Genomic DNA, 18,853 nt, shown 5'->3' with positions numbered 1-18,853 from the left:
CCCGAAGAAATTCAACGAAACTAAATACAAAGATGTATTTACAAAACGTATCGTGCAAATGAATTTTCTTGTCGTATGTTACTCGATTTAAATACTTTTTAATGAGATTTATCATTTTCTACTTATTCGTATATTATTAGTTGTTGAAAAAAGAACATTATGTTTGAATATAATTCAACGTCGCATCTGAAATTATCGTCGTTACAGCACTGTCTATGGTGAGAGACGCTTGCACCATGCTGATTCGTGATTGGTCACATAAAACGATGCTATGTTAACACACACCCAACTAGCGCAGGCTCGCGCCTGTCGACTGTGAAAATCCATATCAAGCGAGTATCGCCTATGTATTCTTTTTACATGCTAAATATCGATGCTATACCCTGAAACTTAGCATAAAATTGCCTTTCGCAAATGTAATCTCATTGGAAATATCTGAAGAACTGCACATTATCCTTAAGCTAATCATCTTATAACAAATAATAAAAAAAATTCATTATATACAAACATCTCAAAACCATTCAAAATCATTTATATAAAAATATCTATATTAAAAGCACAATAATATATACTATTATATATACTATTTACTATTACTATATATATATATATATATATATAGTAATTTCAATGAAAACGAACTTTTCTTTCTTATATTTAATCAATAATTATATTGTTTTACTTATATATAAATTACATGATCTATTGAAATCCAATGTTTCATATCTAACAGAATTATCTTTTAAAACTATTTGCGCTATTGTTTAAACAAATTTATTGAAAATCAAAGTCACTTTCTGTATTTGAAATATTTCTTTCGATCGTACTTTCCGTATCGGAATCCAATAAAGAATTAATAATGTCTTTCTTTTTCTTTGATTGATTTGTTTGTTCTACAGGTATTGATACTTGATCATTATCGCTAATAATATTACTCTGATTTATTGATTCTTTTTCTATTTCATTATTTGCAAAATTTTCTGTTACATTCTGAACATCTATATTATCAGCATTGTAATCAGTTTCCACATTAATAGCATTCTGATCAGTTTCTATGTTAACAGCATTCTGATCATTTTCTATCTTGATAACATTCTGATCAGTTTCTATGTTAATAACATCCTGATCAGTTTCTACAGTATTATACTGTTCCATTAAATATTCTTCATTTGTTTCATTATCATTTATTTGATTAGTATCATAATTTTCATCATATACATTAGATTTATCCCTATCCTCATGATAATCTTGATTTTCTTCTATATATTCTTGTTCAGAATCAGCTGGATATTGTTCATACGATTGTTCAAGGTATTCATCTTCCGTTTTTATTGCATTTTGATCAATGATAGCGTCGTAATCATCTTTAATATATCCTTCATATTCTTGTTGGTTGTCATTATCTTCACCTAACGCATTTTGATCATAATCATATTGTTGATTTGGTTCTATGAATTCTTGATTCACATCGGGTCTATATGCAGTGTCTTGATCGAGTTCTTGAACGTTTTGTTCATTAGAAGCATAGTACTCGTGCGATGTATTCTGTTGCAGTAATTGTTTTTGTTGAATATCATCATTATTAACTATTTGACTGTTTTCTTCAATATTCTTATTTTCTTGATTTACCTCTATTTTATTATCGTCTACATCATCTTCGTAACGCTGATTCTTATATTCAATATAATCACTTGTAAGTGGAATATCTTGAATTGATTCTTCCTTTTTATTGTTTTCAATTAAGTCTTGAGTGTTCAAAGTTATCTCTAAATTTTTATTCATATCTTGTTGTTCAATTGTATCGATTTCTCTGAGAATTGCGTTTTCATGTTCACGGGATAGATTCGCTGCTACTTCGTTTTCTAGAATGACCGATGTTTCTGTAATCTGTTTCTCATGGTCATCTTCGTTAACAAGTATGGTTTCTTTATTCTCGTTATTTTCAATCAAATCTTTATCTATCTCGTCTGGTTGTACTTCTATAACTTGTTTTATCATATGTTTAACATCCCAAGGATTCAATGATTCAGCATTAGAAAACTGTTGTGATATTTCTAGTTCTTTTCCTGTTTGCAGGACATAATCTTCCTTCGCCTGGTGCTCATGATTTTTTACTACAGCTTTGCCGTTTTCGACTTTTGCATCTGCACTATTTTGTAAGATCATTTCCTCGTGTCCATTCGGATTTTGTATATTTTTAACCTCTACGTTGTTCCAGTTCTCTTTTTCAAGGTCTTGAATATTTTTGTCCGACTGTTCTAATTCTGGATTATGCGATGTAACATCATTATTAATATTACCCTTTTCCAACCTAGCAGATGTTTCAAATGTTTTATCCGAAAGAACGTCGTATCTCGTCTCAGAATTAAGATTTATACGTTTATCTTCTGTATTTTTATCATTTTTAGGCACAGCCCCATTGATTTTCTTATTTTTATTGTCACAAGACAATTCCGTTTTACTAACGGAAGGCTTCTTAGATGCAAGATCATCGGCCAAGGCAAGAACTTTCGCAACTTCCTGAGATATACGTTCATTTTTAACTTTATCTGCAGGATAGTCCGTTCCATCATCGGAAAGCGTAATATTAAGAAGATCACCGCTCGTATTCTGTTCGTAATCATGTTCTTCCAAACTTTGTACATCTAATTCTCGATGAAGATTCCGAATTTTATTGATATATCTATCTAACTCGTTCTCCAATTTTCTCGTTGTCCTAGTCTCTTCATCCAAATCAGTATTTCCCCTTGGAATGTTTGATAATCCATGCATTGCTCTCCCCATGGTCATACTGCTTGTTAAATTTGGAATGTTACGATAAAGCGAATTATCTCGTGGGAAAAAATGTGTTGGCATTTCTTTAGATTTTAAATCGTTATATGAATGTCCTGTTGGTCTATAGTTCGAGAAATAATCGATTTGTCCGTGAGATCTTGAAGACATTTCTGCCGGTATTCTACGCGGGGAATCAGCTTTTGTAATCTTTGTTGGCACCGATCCCAAAGTAGAAAATCTAAAGTTCGATCGTGGGACATTTTTGTATAAATCCGTATCACGATATAAAGTGTGTTGTGTAATCGGTATATCAGATTGACATTGAGCGGATGTCGACGCTATTTGACTTTGCGGAATGTTTAATAAATTACGCTGTAACATGTTTTCACTAATTAAAGCTTCGTTCGTAGCAGGATATGCAGCATTTTGGATTGGCTCCATATGGCTTGTTGATAATTTATTATACTGTGAAAGAAATGGTCGATTTAAGGCTACATTCTCTAAAATCGATCTAGGCAAATACTGATCAGAAAGATTTTGATTATTTTCAAGATTCAATGGTGACACGAATTTATTATTGCAAATATCTTTTTGTGATTGTTGAATTTGCGGTAATGATATTTGTGACAATTGTAAATGTTGATTTTTTACGTCTTTTGGCGAATTAGGATTTCCTTCATATTCAGGCCCTCTTCGAGAAACGTTTATCTTGTTGGATAAAATAGTAGGCGACGAAATGATTCTCGTTCGCGGTAGATTTTGTACATGCAATAATTGCTCGGTCTTCGATGGATTATTTGTTAATTTTTTATTAAATTGAACCGTAGAAAAAGGAATATTTTGATTTAGTTGATGACTAAATTGTACGACAGGCGAATTTTTCTTAAAATATCCTTCATCGATTTGACTTGCGACACCGCTGTCACCAATAATACTACCTGGATTTTGACGATTCGCATAAACGCGCAATAAATAAGTTTCGTATTGTTTCTGTAAAATAAGAAAATAAACTAATTATTATTAAGTATTGTTAACAAAATGTAAATAATAAATGTAATCTAAAATGTAATATGACATTGATGATTGGTTCGTTCAATACGATCGATAAACAAAGTTATAATATAAAATTAATAACATCATGGTACAAGGAAGTATTATGGTTTCTGTGCACGCAAAGTTGATATATGGATTATTTAAATGAAGATAAAAATATTGAAATAATAAAAGAAACAGAGCTTACTCTGAGAACATTAAGTTTATCTGTTTTTGCGGTCATTAACGAAAGACTATTGTCAACCCTATCCAAAGCACCAAGAAGTTTGTGGTTTCTTTCATCCCTTATTCGTTGTTCTTCTAAATATTCTATATACTTCATTCGCAATCGGCTTATACAAGTATCGTGTCTGTAAGTGGAGAATAACGTGAAATTATTATTATTTTTTTTTTTTTTTTTTTTTTTTTTTTTTTTTTTTTTTTTTTATAAATATATATATTTAAATATTAAAGTAAAAACAAATCGTTAAATTTGTAAATAATGAAAAAGAGAAAAAGAAAAGGAACAATTTAGAAATAGAGAAAGAATTTTAACTAAGTACGAGTGCAGTCGTTAAAGTAATTTAACCTGACAATTGGAATCTAAAAGAAACATTTCGTGACATTTAAGGGAAGGTCAAGCCTTCGGTCTTGCACGCGATGATATAGCTACAGGACGTTTTAAAGGATGATACGCGCAATAGAATATTGAGCTTAGCAAGAATACAGTTATATTGAGTTTTACGATCGATGAATTTTCTCAATGCTAAAAACACATACACGCACATCATGTACACGCGCAAGCGAGCGTGTGTCTGTAAAAAAGAAAAAAAAAAAATAAATAAATAGTATTATTAATAACATATTTTATCTTTGACTTCGATATGTATTACCTAAATTATTAAAGTTAATTGAAAGGAAGTTTAACGATAAATACTACGATTTTGTTTGAAAAGTGACATGTTTTTTCTATCACTATTATTATTTTAACTTTGTTATAGCCTTTAACCCTAATTTTCGATAAATCTTTTTAATGTGGTTTGATGATCGTCTTGATATTTTATTTCATGAATCACATATTTAAGACAATTACATAATAAAATTAATAAATAAACAATTACAAAATTCTTATAAAAATAAAATAAGTCGTTTTGCAATTACCTGTTACGAGTTTCTTGTACCAATAAATTAAAACGTTCTTCCAATCGTATTCTTTCCTCTTCGCTACAACAATTATATATATATATATATTTATATATATATATAAATATAATTCATACAAATAAACTGATTTTACGAACAATATTTGTAATATATCGAAATATATAAGCGCACTTACCTTTTACGCAATTTACCCTGCAATTCGAGCATTTTTTTGTAATAATCGTGAACATCGTGTAACGATGTCATATTGTATAATTTAAATCGATTAAAAATTTGTCAATTTATCGATCACATCGATATTCGATATCGTACGGTCACGTGATCGAAAAAAATTCCGCGCGTTAGATCATCCTCTCCATTTGGAAATAGGATTCGATATGTAAATTTTATAAGAAATAGTCGATTGTTTCAAATCGAATAATTTACATTTACACTTGATGAAATTTTCAAATTAATAAAATATATTTTGGATTAATAATGAAAAAATTTTTTTCGAGAGCACGAACGACCCTTCGTCATACGAATACAACGAGGAACTGTCGCGTTTTATGAAGCATCGCGCAGAAAGAGGGGTGTTTCGATAGCCAAGCACGCAGGTGTTGTTGGATACGTTACATACTTCTATAACATGCGGGTAAATATCATAATGGTATTTCTACAATTAACTTATTGTCAAACTTTTACCATCACACAAAACGATGTCTAATTAAGTTAAAAACAATATAGTAATAGATACTATATATTATATTATATTATATTATATTATATTTTTAATGTAACGTTAATAATATTAATATACACTTATGTACTAGATGAATCTAAATAAGAAAAATTAAAGAATTTATATCTATATTTTATTACTCAAAATTTCAAATTTTTTAATAAACATGGACTTGACAATTATTTAGTTTGTCAGATACAAATGCTTTTAGTTATGTATAATATAATATTGTTTCATAGCAAGTATCCAAAATAACCTCCATTGTCAATTGAATAAACATTAATATATTTTATCATAATTGTTCGACGTAATTTTAAAAGTTCCAATACTAATTATTCTTACCACTATTTATTTGTAAAGTTTAGAATAATACATTTCTTTTTATTCATCTGATTCTTTTGAAATTTTGGTATATGTTGTACATAAGTGTTCTGTTAACTCTGGTACAGTCGAGGTAGCCATATAAAATATTTGCTTAAGTGAATTTCCATTAATTTCGAATTCTCTACATGTCTACAAGGAAGATAACATGAGCTTCATAGAAGAAACAAAGCGAAAATAATTATAGAAAAAATGATCATACCTCGATTACGTTAGGTAATTTCATTCCTTCACTTTGTCTTATAATTCCGGTGCTTTTTAACTTAATAATATTATTTTCAATTGTACCTTCCTCGATTGTAGTCAATCCAAAATTGTGGGCTAAGAGTAAAGATACTTTATTTGTTCCTGGTATAACTTTCATGAAACCAACCTCACGATGCAATGGTTTCTTTGATGCAGAATCCCAACTCTGTGCAACATAGTTGAACATTGGTTGGCCGATAGATGTAAAAGTGATTTCTTCACAAAAGGTAAATGGTTTTATTGTTGGAAATTTTCCTGATCCATAATTATCTTTGCCTGTACTCCATTTACCTTCTAAGAAAGCTATTTGCTTCAAAGCATCATGCATTCCTAATCGATTCATATTTATGTTTGTAAAGTATCTAATCTGTAAAAAATCAAAAATTATAAATAATACATTACGAAGAAACGAATCAAAAGATGAATGAAAACTATTTATACAAAAAAGAATGTAATTCTAACCTCCTAATTATATAAATTTATTACAGATTATAATTGTTATTATAACACTTATTAATAATCTAATAATATTACTATATCTGTTTTTATGTTATAACAATTATTTTAATATGTTTCTTTTTATTAGAATTCACATTAATAAATGTTTATCGAATGTCAAAGCTCATACCATTTTCTAAAAGCCCGCTTGTAATTGATCACAATATGGCCTCCGCATTCATTTTTCACGCTTTTATTTTAGGAATCTTTATCCACTGTACTTTCGTTTATACGTTTTACTATTGTTCGTTCAGTATATGACATTTATAATTCATTTAATTTGTTAGCGTAGTTTTTATTATTCACATTTTCCAAGTGTGTTATAACATAACCATCTCTACATTTTTTTGTACGAAATAATTTCAAAAAGCCGTTGAATATATATAATAATTGTTAATTTAATATTTCACAATTTTTAAACTAATTTGTATTACATTATGTTATATCGATATAAAAAAAAAAAAATGTGATATTGATAGTCGATGTTTTTTTTCGTATTTTAGCATGAAGTCAACATTATTACACGTCAAATTGACATATGAGAGTGTAATATGTTTACGGAAACAATAAGCATTACTCATTCACCAAATTTGGTTGGTAATAAAATAAAATAGAAGAACTAATGTGCTCTTATAAAATGGAGAAGCGCGCGGTTCTTAATTCTATATACAAGTGTTTTTTCTAAAATGTTAATTTTGAATTAGCATTAACCACAATATAAAGGATATTTTATTTAAATCATCATCGTCATAAGTTTTTGTATAATTGTATCTAGAGTATATTAAGAACAATATAAAAATATGGCAGTATCGATCAGTGAAATTTGTGAAAATACAAAACTTGCACGTGAAATGGCATTGACTGGAAATTATGATACATCTGGTGTTTATTATCAAGGTGTGGTTCAACAAATTCATAGACTGCTTGCAAGCATAGCAGATGCAACAAGAAAGGCTAAATGGCAATTGGTACAACATCAAATTGTTCAAGAATTTGAAAAAGTTAAAGCTACATCCAATACTCTACAGCTTTTTAAAGTTGACACACATGGTGACAGGGTAATAGGTAAAGTAGTTAAAAATTTATATATATATATATATATATATATATTGTTTTATAAAAATGTAATATATATATATATAGGTACATCATGTTTGTCATTTGAAGAACCAACTAGAGATCCGACATCATGGTCTTATAATAATGCAGATATTTCGTGGAATCAAACACCAGCTCGTGATCCTGATGTTTGGCCACCTTTAAGTGCTGCAGAACAAAAGTAACAATAATTTTATATTTTTCATTAATATTTTATACAATAAAGAAATGTTTCTGAAAATATATTAAAATAATTAATATAATTTTAGAAATACTAGACAACAAAAAGGACAACAGAAACAACAAAATCGTACAAATTTAAGAAGATCTATTCCTACAGGGAAAAAACCAGAAAATAAAACAGTCAACAAGAAAGATGATAGAAGAACATCTAAAAGAGATGATTCTAACAAGGTATCTTAATATTAATTAGGATATTATATCTCTATGATTATAATCATTTATTTTATTAAATTATATTTTTATAGGAAAGATCAGAAACAGAAAAAGTAGATATAGAAACAGAGGAACGTAAATTTGAACCATCTGGAAATGATAGAGATCTTGTTGATTTATTGGGTAAGTTAATATATTATTCAAGTATTATAATATAAATATTATTATAGTAAATTAGAATATATATATATATATATATATAAATTTTTGTAGAAAGAGATATAGTTCAAAAAAATCCAAATATTCATTGGGATGACATAGCAGATTTACATGAAGCAAAAAGATTATTAGAGGAAGCTGTTGTCCTTCCAATGTGGATGCCAGATTTTTTTAAGGTATATTTACTCATAGGTAACTATGTCATTAGTTATTTGTTAATAATTATTTATATGGTAGCAGGATTATTATTTATTTGTTTATCAAACAAAAGCAAAAACAAAAGTAGCTCTGCGTTTTATTTTATTAGGGAATACGGCGACCATGGAAAGGTGTACTTATGGTAGGACCACCAGGTACAGGCAAAACTATGCTTGCTAAAGCAGTAGCTACGGAATGTGGAACAACATTTTTTAATGTTTCATCATCTACACTTACATCAAAATATAGAGGAGAATCAGAAAAACTTGTACGATTACTCTTTGAAATGGTAATAATGTTTACTAATAATAAAAATATGAATGATAATTTTTATTTACAATAAATTGTTATATATATATATTTATTAAAATTTTTTATATATTATATCAGGCTAGATTTTATGCGCCAAGTACAATTTTCATTGATGAAATCGATTCCTTATGCTCTAGAAGAGGATCAGAATCAGAGCATGAAGCCTCACGTAGAGTAAAATCTGAACTTCTCGTACAGATGGATGGAATAAGCTCTAATAAGTAAGAATTATAAGTTTGTGGTAATTAAATTAAATTAAATTCGTTTCTGTCTATCAAAAATTTATTATATTCTTCAGTGAAGATCCTAGTAAAGTAGTAATGGTATTAGCAGCTACTAATTTTCCATGGGATATAGATGAAGCACTTAGAAGGAGACTAGAAAAGCGTATATACATTCCTTTACCGAACCGTAAGCTTTATGATTTTTTTTTTGTATAATTTAATTTTTCATACTTGCATATTGGATATTGCATAAAAGTTTTCATATTTATAAATATGAATATACGATCGTATAGATGTCATATAAGCTATAATTGTTTGTTGTAGAAATCATATAGTAAACAAATATAGTATATTTATTAACTCTCAATAAAGGGTATTTATTTTACAGATGAAGGTAGAGAAGCTTTGTTGAGAATCAATCTTCGTGAAGTTAAAGTAGATTTATCTGTAAATCTTGCAGATATTGCAAAGAAACTTGAAGGTTATTCAGGAGCAGATATTACAAACGTGTGTAGGTATGTAAAATTTAATATAGATTTATTTTATTTATATTTTTTTACCACGTATAATATTTTCAATATTAAAATCAAAATGTATTAGAAAATAAATACACACATGCATATGTGTATGACGTTTTATATTTAGAGATGCTTCTATGATGTCAATGAGAAAAAAAATAGCAGGTTTAAAACCAGATCAGATACGACAATTACCAAAAGAAGAACTAGATTTGCCTGTATCTGCTACAGATTTTGATGAGGCTGTAGAAAGATGTAATAAGAGTGTATCACAAGAAGATCTGGAGAAATATGAAAGATGGATGAGTGAATTTGGTTCATCTTGATAATATTCTTAGTAAAAAAATATTTCTCATTTTAATGTAGATGACACTTATCAATTGATATCTTAAGATATATTCCAGATTACTTTTCTATTTAAATATATATATATATATATATATATATATATATATATATATATATATATATATGTATATATATATATATATATATATATATATATATATATATATATATATATATATACACATGCATATATGTATATTAAAAAAATTTACAGAGACCATATGAGAACTCGAAATGCTCAAATATCTAATAATTTTAATATATAGAAGCTTGAAGAAATAGAAATAAAAATCATGTATGTATATAATTAAATTTTAAGCACAAACGTTAAGTACATTATCTTGTGAGTCGTATTATATTCTATTTTCCAACAAAATATGAATAAGAGAGTATTTCAACTTATACACCCAATACATTTATATTAATACAAATATATTCATTTTTTATGTACATTTATAACAAACTTTAACTTTTTAATATTTTTTGGGGGCGCAACCTTCATTTCTCAGTCTTTTAGTTTCATCATCAATATTTTTCGTTTCTTTTGGAGCTTTATAATTGGCTACATGGTCAACGCGTATTGTTCTACCTAAAATCTATACAATACAGAATTAAAATTAATATCATTCGTTAGAAAATTAAATTTTGCAAACCATTCATAATATTTCATTCATATACCTTAATACCATTAAAATTATCAACTGCTAGGACAGTACTTCTTTGATCTTCATAACATAAAAAACCATATCCTTTTTGTTTGCCAGTGTCCTTATCACGTACTAAATTTATATTTACAATTTCACCATATCTGCAACATATTTATAACTTAAATAATAGATGCCTCTCACATATGTACATGCCATGTCAATAAATACATCAATTGAAAAGTCTAATTTAAATCTAACATAAATCTAATAGTATATATAAATATATTACATAATTTTGTATCTAAACAATTTTAATTAAACAAAACATATCCTTGTGAATATTAATATACAATAATATTAAATATTAAAAACTCTATCTTGAATGTCAGTTACCTAAATGATGTCATTAGATAAAGAGTATTTTTATTATTAAAAATGGAATACTTTTATGTACATACATATTTAATAAAAATATTATTTTGAACTTACTGAGAGAATACTGCAATAACATCACCTTCAGTTAAATCATATGGTAATCCACCAATAAATATCCAAGCACTATCTTTATATTGATCATGCCAAGATGTTTTTTTATTACCAATTAAATCTTGTTCAGCAAGTTTTGTTATATTTTTTACATTTCTACAAGCATAATATAAATTATATTTAGATATATGATGTACAGGTAGTATAATAATAATAATAAAGAAATAATTAAATATTAACTTTATAATACAATACTTACGTTAAAGGATTCATATTGATTTAATCTAAAATTATTGAAAATTCACAAATGTTTAAATTTACGTATTAAATCATAATAAATCTTAAATTATACATTTATGTGAAGTAATTTTTAAAATTATTCTTTAATAATAATTCATTTTTAACTTATTTCTTCTTTATTTAATATTTGAATATAAATTTAATAAAATTTGTAAAATATAAATTTTTCGATATGAGTCTCTTTTTTTACGACAATATTTATTAAAATGTTTATTAAATTATTGTTAATTTTAAGCAATTCTGTTTTGTATAAAAAACATCTATTCGGATGTATTCACGCACAGCTGAAATGAGTAATAGAGATATATTCCGCTTCATGCATCAGGCGCTCTAATCTCAGATTGACGTATATATGCAGTGACGTAATTTGGCGCGAAATATAAAAGTCTTCAGAAGATTACATGTTATTTTCAACATCATCATCTCCCAATTTCTTTAAACGTTTTATCAAATCATTTGTTACATATGCTTTAAATGATTGCTTATCAATATCCTTCATAAAACTGAAAATTTTATATTTTTTTAGGTTTAATACGAAAGTAATACAAAAATAATTATAATATTTTATATAATTACAATTCATACTTCTCTAAGCTATAAATTTTATCAACTTGTTTTTTTATTGTTTCCACATATTTCTTCCTTATATCATTAAACAATTTGATTAGTTGTTTTTTATTCATAGTTGCAATAGATTCTTCTGTGAATAATATTTTAATTGTAATTTATAGATAATGTTTTTTGCTTATTTTAGATTACTGTATCAAGTTATATAATCAAGTACCGAATGAATATTTTATATTATAATGTAAAATATAAGTTATTATACTTGATAAATTTAATTCCTCCATAAACCTTTTAAGTGAATCAAAAGAAGTATGAGCTTCAAGTAATATATTATATTTATGATTAATTTGTTCAATGCAAGGAAATGGACCTCTTGACAACATTTCAGTATATGTTAAACTTATTATTTTAGATACATGTTTTTCCAACATTGTCTTCCTTTCACATAATGTTCCACACGGTTGAAAATTCAAATTCTTGTTTGTGGATTTAATTAAATTTTTACTCTATACATGTAATTTATCAATTAGTAAGAGTATAATACAGCTACATTTACTAATTACTGACCATGTCTTCATTAAAGAACTTTGTATTATCATCTAATGATTCAATGTCCTTCGGAATTATTGATTTTTCTGTTTTATTCATTACAGATTCATTATGTACAGATTCTTGTGGTAATATATTATTTTCTTCTATATTAATTAACTCTTGTTCACTTAACTGTTTATCTTTTTGTTCATTTTTGTTTATATATTTTAAAAGAATTCCCAATTTGGCATATTGTTTAATGAGATTGTCTTGAACCGTTTGAATGCACAAATTAACGTCATTTGTGTATATGCCATCACTATCTTTCAGTTCTTGTAAAAATTTTAAACACCAATGTAATTGAGGAATACCTGATAAAATTAATTTATTATTTTATGATGGATTACTTTATATATATAATATGTATTATGTTTACTTGGAAATTTTTTTTGTTGTTTAGAAAAGAGTAGCCATATTACACCAAAGGCATGATCCTGGAAATATCGATCATCGAATACCATTGGAGATATCTTAAAGAAATACAAGACAGGTTCAAAATCGAAGATAGTAAAGCTTTCTTCTAGTTTTTGGCTATTAAATAGAATTACGTCTTGTGAATAAATAAATTAATATTTATAATTGTTATCCATCATGATATTTCTTACGGTTTCACATCAACGGCTTCTTTTGTCTCTTCCGTATCGTCAATATCGATTATATTTACTGTAATTTGCTCTTTTTCCGTTTGGATAATTTTTACTTCTGTATCATCTTCCGATTGAGGGATGATAGGGATTTCTGATTCTATTTGATCTTCTAATTGAGGAGTGATAAGGGATTTTGTGTCTATAGCATCATTCTCTGGCTCATCTATTTCAATGTTTTCCATTGTATACTGAAATTTATCCTTTTGACAATTTTAAAATTAATTTAACCTTAAAATGTTTGCATATTTATGATAATATTACAAAATTATAATGTTTCAATTATTTTTTTTATCAGTCATATTTATCTATTAAAGAGATTGCGCACAGATCACATAGTTAGAACAATACAGAGTCGAATTATATGAAATGTTTAAAACTAAAAATTATTATTTATTTATTAATATTGTCTATTAATAATAAAAATGATAAAAGATAAGATTTATTGAAAATATAATGAGATTAATAACGTTCATGCATCAGTTAATGAGATCGCTTATAAGTACATCTTCTTCGTTTAGTTTTATGTCACTTTTCATCGTCTTCGTATATTCAATCATGTTGGCTTCCTTAAGATCTTCCAAAATTTGTAAAATTTTGGCGATATTGTGTGGATAACCATCTTCTCCTTTAAAATTTTGAAAATATGTTTTCGTCGATCTCACATGTTCGGCTGTAATGTCATTATAAGAATGATTGGCAATCATCATCACTGTACTAATAACTATGCCGCACATATGTATCTGAAATATATAATTTAAAAATTATAACATTTCTTAATATTGCGATTAATTTTTGTATTACAAATAACACTAATGATACAAGTTAACAGCGTAAAATATATTATATAAATTACCGTATCGTATTTTTTTTTATTTTTTGTCAATGCGCAGAATTTAGAACAGTTTAAATTGGTCTGCAGAATGTCATCGATATGAGTATTATTACTTTTTATTAATTTCGATTGATGGATCATAGTCTAAAAGAATATATTTATGTATATGTATATAAATATATATATATATATATATATATAAAATTTAAAAATATATTAACGATATTTATCATTTATGAAATTACATTCAGCGAAGATGTTTTATCTTCGGTAATGAAACTATTACTATCTTGACTATCTATCTCTGATTGCTTCAATTCATGAAAATAGCCTCCAGGACGTGGTACAATGTAAGATAGTTCTACATGCTTTTTTTTAAAAGAATCCGAAATACGTTCGATTTTACTGTTACTCATTATATCATAATTATTCAGTTTTTCTTTCGACATATTTATATGGATTTTTTATTCTCATCTGTATTTATTATCATCATTGTTAATACCATAGTATGTGTCTTTAATTTAAAAATTTGAGATGGAAAGCAACATCTTCATTTGAAGATTTACATTAGTAGATATGTCAGAAACATACGTTTCGTAAATCTTCATCCAAAGATTTTTGTTTATTTCAAAGAAAGAATGCGTGACATTTAAAACAAAAGATATTTTATCAATATGTCATATTCCGTCAAAGGAACCGAATCTTCTACTTGTCAAATCTAACACACATTCTTTAGGCCCCACAAATATCAAAATTCTTGTAATCGGTAATTGGCATAAACGTAAAAATAACTACCTTGATTATTTTTCATGTGAAATATCTACGATATGGCTTATTAGGATCATAACTAAAGACATGAGAAATTACAAGGTTAATTTTCATTATCGCAGAGAAAAACTATCAACGATAATATTGAGAAAAGAAAGAGATCTTATTTAACTGGGTAATATACTTAACAAGGAATTTTTGTTTCGACCGAAACATGTACGATTTATCGTTAATTCTTTATAAATTTTTAAGGATAACCCATTTGTGAGATCAATAGAAGACCAAATGAAAATTAGGATTGGACCGTTTATGTTTGTATTTTGACTGAGTATGAACTGAAGTAACAATGGCCACCCGTAGACCAGGTCTTACAAAAACCCAAGCTTTACGTCAAGCAAGATCTTCGGCGCTTGTCAAACAATATGCGGAAAAGAAAGAAACTATTGAGCAACCTCAGGCAGAACCACCGAAGAGACGAAGAATAGCACCGACCCATGAGCCAAGGAAAGTTGACTTCACTAAACCGGGTTTAACGAAAGCTATGCTAGCACGAAAAAAGCATGCGGAGCAACTTAAAAAAGAATATGAACGTAAAAAGGAAGAGGAAACCGCACATGTTGGCCGTCGACCGAAACGAACAGCAGCACCGATCGGTGGTGATGCTAGGTTTGTGATCACGATATTTCATCTCAAACCAAGCGATATTACTTTTGCTTTTAATTAGGGTGGGTCGAGAAAGAATACCGAGAAAAGATGTTTCTCGAAAAACACCTTCCAAAGCGTTACCGCCAATACCAGAGAAAACTCGTCAGCTTGCAAAGACTATCAAAGCCGATGTCGTTCGAGCCGAACCGGTAGGTAAAGGACCGATCGATAGTATCGTCATACCAGCGGGAACGATTAAAGATAATCGTACTACGATCGTTAGTATTCCCCAACCAGCAGAAGTCTCTAAAATAGCTGATCGTTCGATGCAAGTAATCAGGTGCTTTCTCCAAAATCGATTTCTTACGCGAATCAATTATGATAAATTAACTAATAGTAATACGATTGTACGTATGAACTTTAATATCCAATTAAATTACATTATTATTAGCGAAACCTTGGACGAGCAGGATGCCGTCGAAGCTGCAGCTGTACAATCGAAACTGGATGATTTACAGCAAGCAAGGAGAGATTTTGTAATGACTGTAGCGAATATCAGTGGAAAAGTAACTGCCATCGATCAAGCGCCCGCTATAGAACTTGAAAGCCCACCTAGATATTTGCATAGGTCCGAAAGCTGATAACTTTGATCTTCTTTCATATTTACGTGGCAACTGTTTTTTATACAGTTATATATTGATTATTAATGAATTTTAATTCTCTAAGATAAAAGAATTTTAATATTCTCGTAGAATACCGGATTTAGATGATCCATATCTGCGCATAGAATATACCAAAGATCATCCGATCGTAGAGGCTGCCCGTGAATTTATGCAGAAAAGCCTTAACGCTATGAGAGAAAGTGAAGCGGCAAGAAGATGGGATGACGAGATTAAACAAATCTCTAAGGTGGCAACAGAAATAGCTTTGGGTCTAGAGGATGAACTTCCTTTCCATGAGGAAAAGCTTATAGAATTCGATGAGGATGAACAATACCATACGCCTCCTATTCCACCGGGTTATTATGGTAGACAAATAGCTGATGTATCACCTATTCCCCCTCGCAGGGATGTCTATGAATATGGAACCTTCGATCCGGAAGAATTGGAAAGATTCTTTGATATCGAACGTTATCCACCTTTCGTTATGCCACCAATAGGTCGGGAAACTCTTTATCCCGATCTTTGGGAGATGGAGGATCCGTGGTATATACCACCTTCAGAACCTGACCAGCCGGATTTGATTCAATTTGATTAGCGATTAGCTGATGATAATAACGAACAAAATAAACATTTCCGCAATCGAGAGGAATTTCACTTTTTGTCTTTCGTTCGTTCCTTTTCCATAACAATATAAATCGACTAGTGGTTCGCCTAGTTTTATGTTTTATTGTTGGTATCATGCAAAATCATTTAGGATATTTGTATCTTAATTATTAGTCGAAATAAATTGGACGATAATAACTGGACGATTTTAAAAGATGCAAATCTATATTTTTAAACGATAGTTCTCCAGTTCAAGTACTTAGTGAAAAAAATGCAGATTTTTTTCTTATTCTTTTTTTTTTGACTCTTTAACTTCTTTCGTGTTATTCACGAACATTATTTTGAGATTCTCTTGTGTGTCGGCTTTGCTGTTTTAAATTCTCTTCGATTTTATCACGTAAAGTTTCAGTTAGTCCTCGGGGCTTTTTTATCATAGATGACAATCGTTCTTTTGTAATCTGCAATAAATTTTATACAATTAATAAATGAGAATATAATATTTTAATAATATTCGAAATAAGCGTGTACGTGTGTGCTTTTTAAAAAAAGATATAGTAATCATAATTTTCGACGTACTTGTATTTGTCTTGCCGATACAGCAGGTATTTGCTCTTTAACGATAGGCGGTTTAGAAAGCCACCAGACCTATCGAAAGTATCTAAGTCAATCGATAAAATGACAATTACGTATATCAAAGATATTCATAACAATATAAAAAATCTTCATAACAATATAAAAAATAATTGAATTAAAAGATTTACTAATTACGATATACGTTTCATCGTTTAACTATCAGAATTTTATATATTAAGTTGTCAATTATTTACCCGTTCCATTAACGCATTTTTATCTTCATAGTTTCCAAACTTTGCTTCATTTCCATCGACAAATAATATATCCTTAAGGTATTCTTCCTTTTCAAACTGAGTCTCTTCTGTATACCTATTATTTACTTTATTGATGTATATCGATGGACGAATAAAAAATCTATTAGTATTTTGCCATAGAAATATGTTTCACATTAATTTAATTTACATTTTAGTTAATCACTTACTGTTTGTCATTCTATTTTTAATAATACCCTCAGCTTCCAAAAGACTAATTTCTTTTTCATATTTTTTTTGTTACTAATGCTTTATGATGATCTAATTTAAATTATTGACAAAATTGGTGAGATAAGGTATATATTTAATCTAATAGCAATTAAAATATACGATAAATGTTCATCCTCACCTGAAATTTACTGTATATAAAATTAGAGATATATCGATGTTGATATATCTAAAGATTTAAATTATTTAAACAATCTCTAGTGTACGCGGTGTAAAATAAAGTAATATTTAAACAATAGTAGAATTATTTAAACATTAAAAAGAGGATAACGCGCGAGAGACATAAAATATTTTTAATATTAAATTCCGATACTTAAATACTTACATCTCGCGATAGTTGGCCTTGTGTAACATAAATATAAACGTGCTTTTTCGTGACTTTGACAAGTATCGAGTCAGTTTACTCTTGCATTCCGACGTGTGAACATCGCGATCCGCACTTTCTAAACGCAAAAGCTTATAAATTAATACTTTCGGCAATTTTATAATTATTTAAACAATCTCTAGTGTACGCGGTGTAAATTAAAGCAATATTTAAACAATAGTAGATTTATTTAAACATTAAAAAGACGATAACGTGCGCGGGTCATAAAATATTTTAAATTTTATATTCCGATAATTAAATACTTTCATCTCGCGGTAGTTGACCTTGTGCAACATAAATATAAACGTGCTTTTTCGTGACTTTGACAAGTATCGAGTCAGTTTACTCTTGCATTCCGATGCGTGTACATCGCGATCCGCCCTTTCTAAACGCGAAAGCTTATAAATTAATACTTTCGGCAATTTTATAATTATTTAAACAATCTCTAGTGTACGCGGTGTAAATTAAAGCAATATTTAAACAATAGTAGATTTATTTA

At 28.2% G+C, this 18,853-nt stretch overlaps 6 protein-coding genes across 11 annotated transcripts; 2 read left to right on the top strand and 4 right to left on the bottom strand.

The window, feature by feature from the left end:
* Window positions 1–631: 631 nt before the first annotated feature.
* Window positions 632–5,678, bottom strand: LOC124955374 (protein PFC0760c-like). Of its 2 annotated transcripts, XM_047509713.1 has the most exons (4): window positions 5,147–5,678; window positions 4,969–5,031; window positions 4,016–4,178; window positions 633–3,765 (listed from the first exon to the last, which is right to left on the bottom strand). In XM_047509713.1, exons 1-4 carry the CDS (start codon window positions 5,215–5,217, stop codon window positions 775–777), a joined length of 3,288 nt encoding a protein of 1,095 aa, XP_047365669.1. In that variant the 5' UTR covers window positions 5,218–5,678; the 3' UTR covers window positions 633–774. The 2 variants fall into 2 exon arrangements, with proteins under 2 accessions (XP_047365670.1, XP_047365669.1); XM_047509714.1 differs by lacking the exon at window positions 4,969–5,031 and having other exon boundaries at window positions 632–3,765.
* Window positions 5,679–5,803: 125 nt separating this feature from the next.
* LOC124955376 (peroxynitrite isomerase THAP4-like) lies at window positions 5,804–7,430 on the bottom strand. 2 transcript variants are annotated; one of them, XM_047509717.1, is made up of 3 exons: window positions 6,948–7,430; window positions 6,276–6,686; window positions 5,804–6,205 (listed from the first exon to the last, which is right to left on the bottom strand). In XM_047509717.1, the coding sequence occupies exons 1-3, from the start codon at window positions 6,948–6,950 to the stop codon at window positions 6,074–6,076; spliced, it is 546 nt and encodes a 181-aa protein (XP_047365673.1). In that variant the 5' UTR covers window positions 6,951–7,430; the 3' UTR covers window positions 5,804–6,073. The 2 variants fall into 2 exon arrangements, with proteins under 2 accessions (XP_047365673.1, XP_047365674.1); XM_047509718.1 differs by lacking the exon at window positions 6,948–7,430 and adding an exon at window positions 6,782–6,853.
* Window positions 6,992–10,210, top strand: LOC124955375 (katanin p60 ATPase-containing subunit A-like 1). 2 transcript variants are annotated; one of them, XM_047509716.1, is made up of 10 exons: window positions 6,992–7,882; window positions 7,985–8,096; window positions 8,185–8,329; window positions 8,404–8,494; window positions 8,585–8,706; window positions 8,838–9,017; window positions 9,119–9,261; window positions 9,339–9,451; window positions 9,653–9,779; window positions 9,910–10,210. In XM_047509716.1, exons 1-10 carry the CDS (start codon window positions 7,618–7,620, stop codon window positions 10,106–10,108), a joined length of 1,497 nt encoding a protein of 498 aa, XP_047365672.1. In that variant the 5' UTR covers window positions 6,992–7,617; the 3' UTR covers window positions 10,109–10,210. The 2 variants fall into 2 exon arrangements, with proteins under 2 accessions (XP_047365672.1, XP_047365671.1); XM_047509715.1 differs by having other exon boundaries at window positions 6,994–7,882; window positions 7,961–8,096.
* A 199-nt stretch (window positions 10,211–10,409) lies between these two features.
* Window positions 10,410–11,673, bottom strand: LOC124955377 (RNA-binding motif protein, X-linked 2). The gene is made up of 4 exons (XM_047509719.1): window positions 11,523–11,673; window positions 11,267–11,419; window positions 10,809–10,938; window positions 10,410–10,726 (listed from the first exon to the last, which is right to left on the bottom strand). Exons 1-4 carry the CDS (start codon window positions 11,534–11,536, stop codon window positions 10,604–10,606), a joined length of 420 nt encoding a protein of 139 aa, XP_047365675.1. The 5' UTR covers window positions 11,537–11,673; the 3' UTR covers window positions 10,410–10,603.
* A 393-nt stretch (window positions 11,674–12,066) lies between these two features.
* Window positions 12,067–14,987, bottom strand: LOC124955373. 2 transcript variants are annotated; one of them, XM_047509711.1, is made up of 6 exons: window positions 14,446–14,987; window positions 14,222–14,344; window positions 13,872–14,108; window positions 13,327–13,568; window positions 13,098–13,191; window positions 12,067–13,032 (listed from the first exon to the last, which is right to left on the bottom strand). In XM_047509711.1, exons 1-5 carry the CDS (start codon window positions 14,647–14,649, stop codon window positions 13,137–13,139), a joined length of 861 nt encoding a protein of 286 aa, XP_047365667.1. In that variant the 5' UTR covers window positions 14,650–14,987; the 3' UTR covers window positions 12,067–13,032; window positions 13,098–13,136. The 2 variants fall into 2 exon arrangements, with proteins under 2 accessions (XP_047365667.1, XP_047365666.1); XM_047509710.1 differs by having other exon boundaries at window positions 13,141–13,191.
* Window positions 14,988–15,260: 273 nt separating this feature from the next.
* LOC124955372 lies at window positions 15,261–17,058 on the top strand. Of its 2 annotated transcripts, XM_047509709.1 has the most exons (4): window positions 15,261–15,634; window positions 15,693–15,953; window positions 16,065–16,241; window positions 16,366–17,058. In XM_047509709.1, exons 1-4 carry the CDS (start codon window positions 15,315–15,317, stop codon window positions 16,868–16,870), a joined length of 1,263 nt encoding a protein of 420 aa, XP_047365665.1. In that variant the 5' UTR covers window positions 15,261–15,314; the 3' UTR covers window positions 16,871–17,058. The 2 variants fall into 2 exon arrangements, with proteins under 2 accessions (XP_047365665.1, XP_047365664.1); XM_047509708.1 differs by having other exon boundaries at window positions 15,693–16,241.
* The last annotated feature ends 1,795 nt before the right edge of the window (window positions 17,059–18,853 follow it).

This window comes from Vespa velutina, chromosome 18 (assembly GCF_912470025.1).
Source record: "Vespa velutina chromosome 18, iVesVel2.1, whole genome shotgun sequence".
Classification (NCBI taxonomy): Eukaryota; Metazoa; Arthropoda; class Insecta; order Hymenoptera; family Vespidae; genus Vespa; species Vespa velutina.
This window is presented reverse-complemented; position numbering and strand designations above follow the sequence as displayed.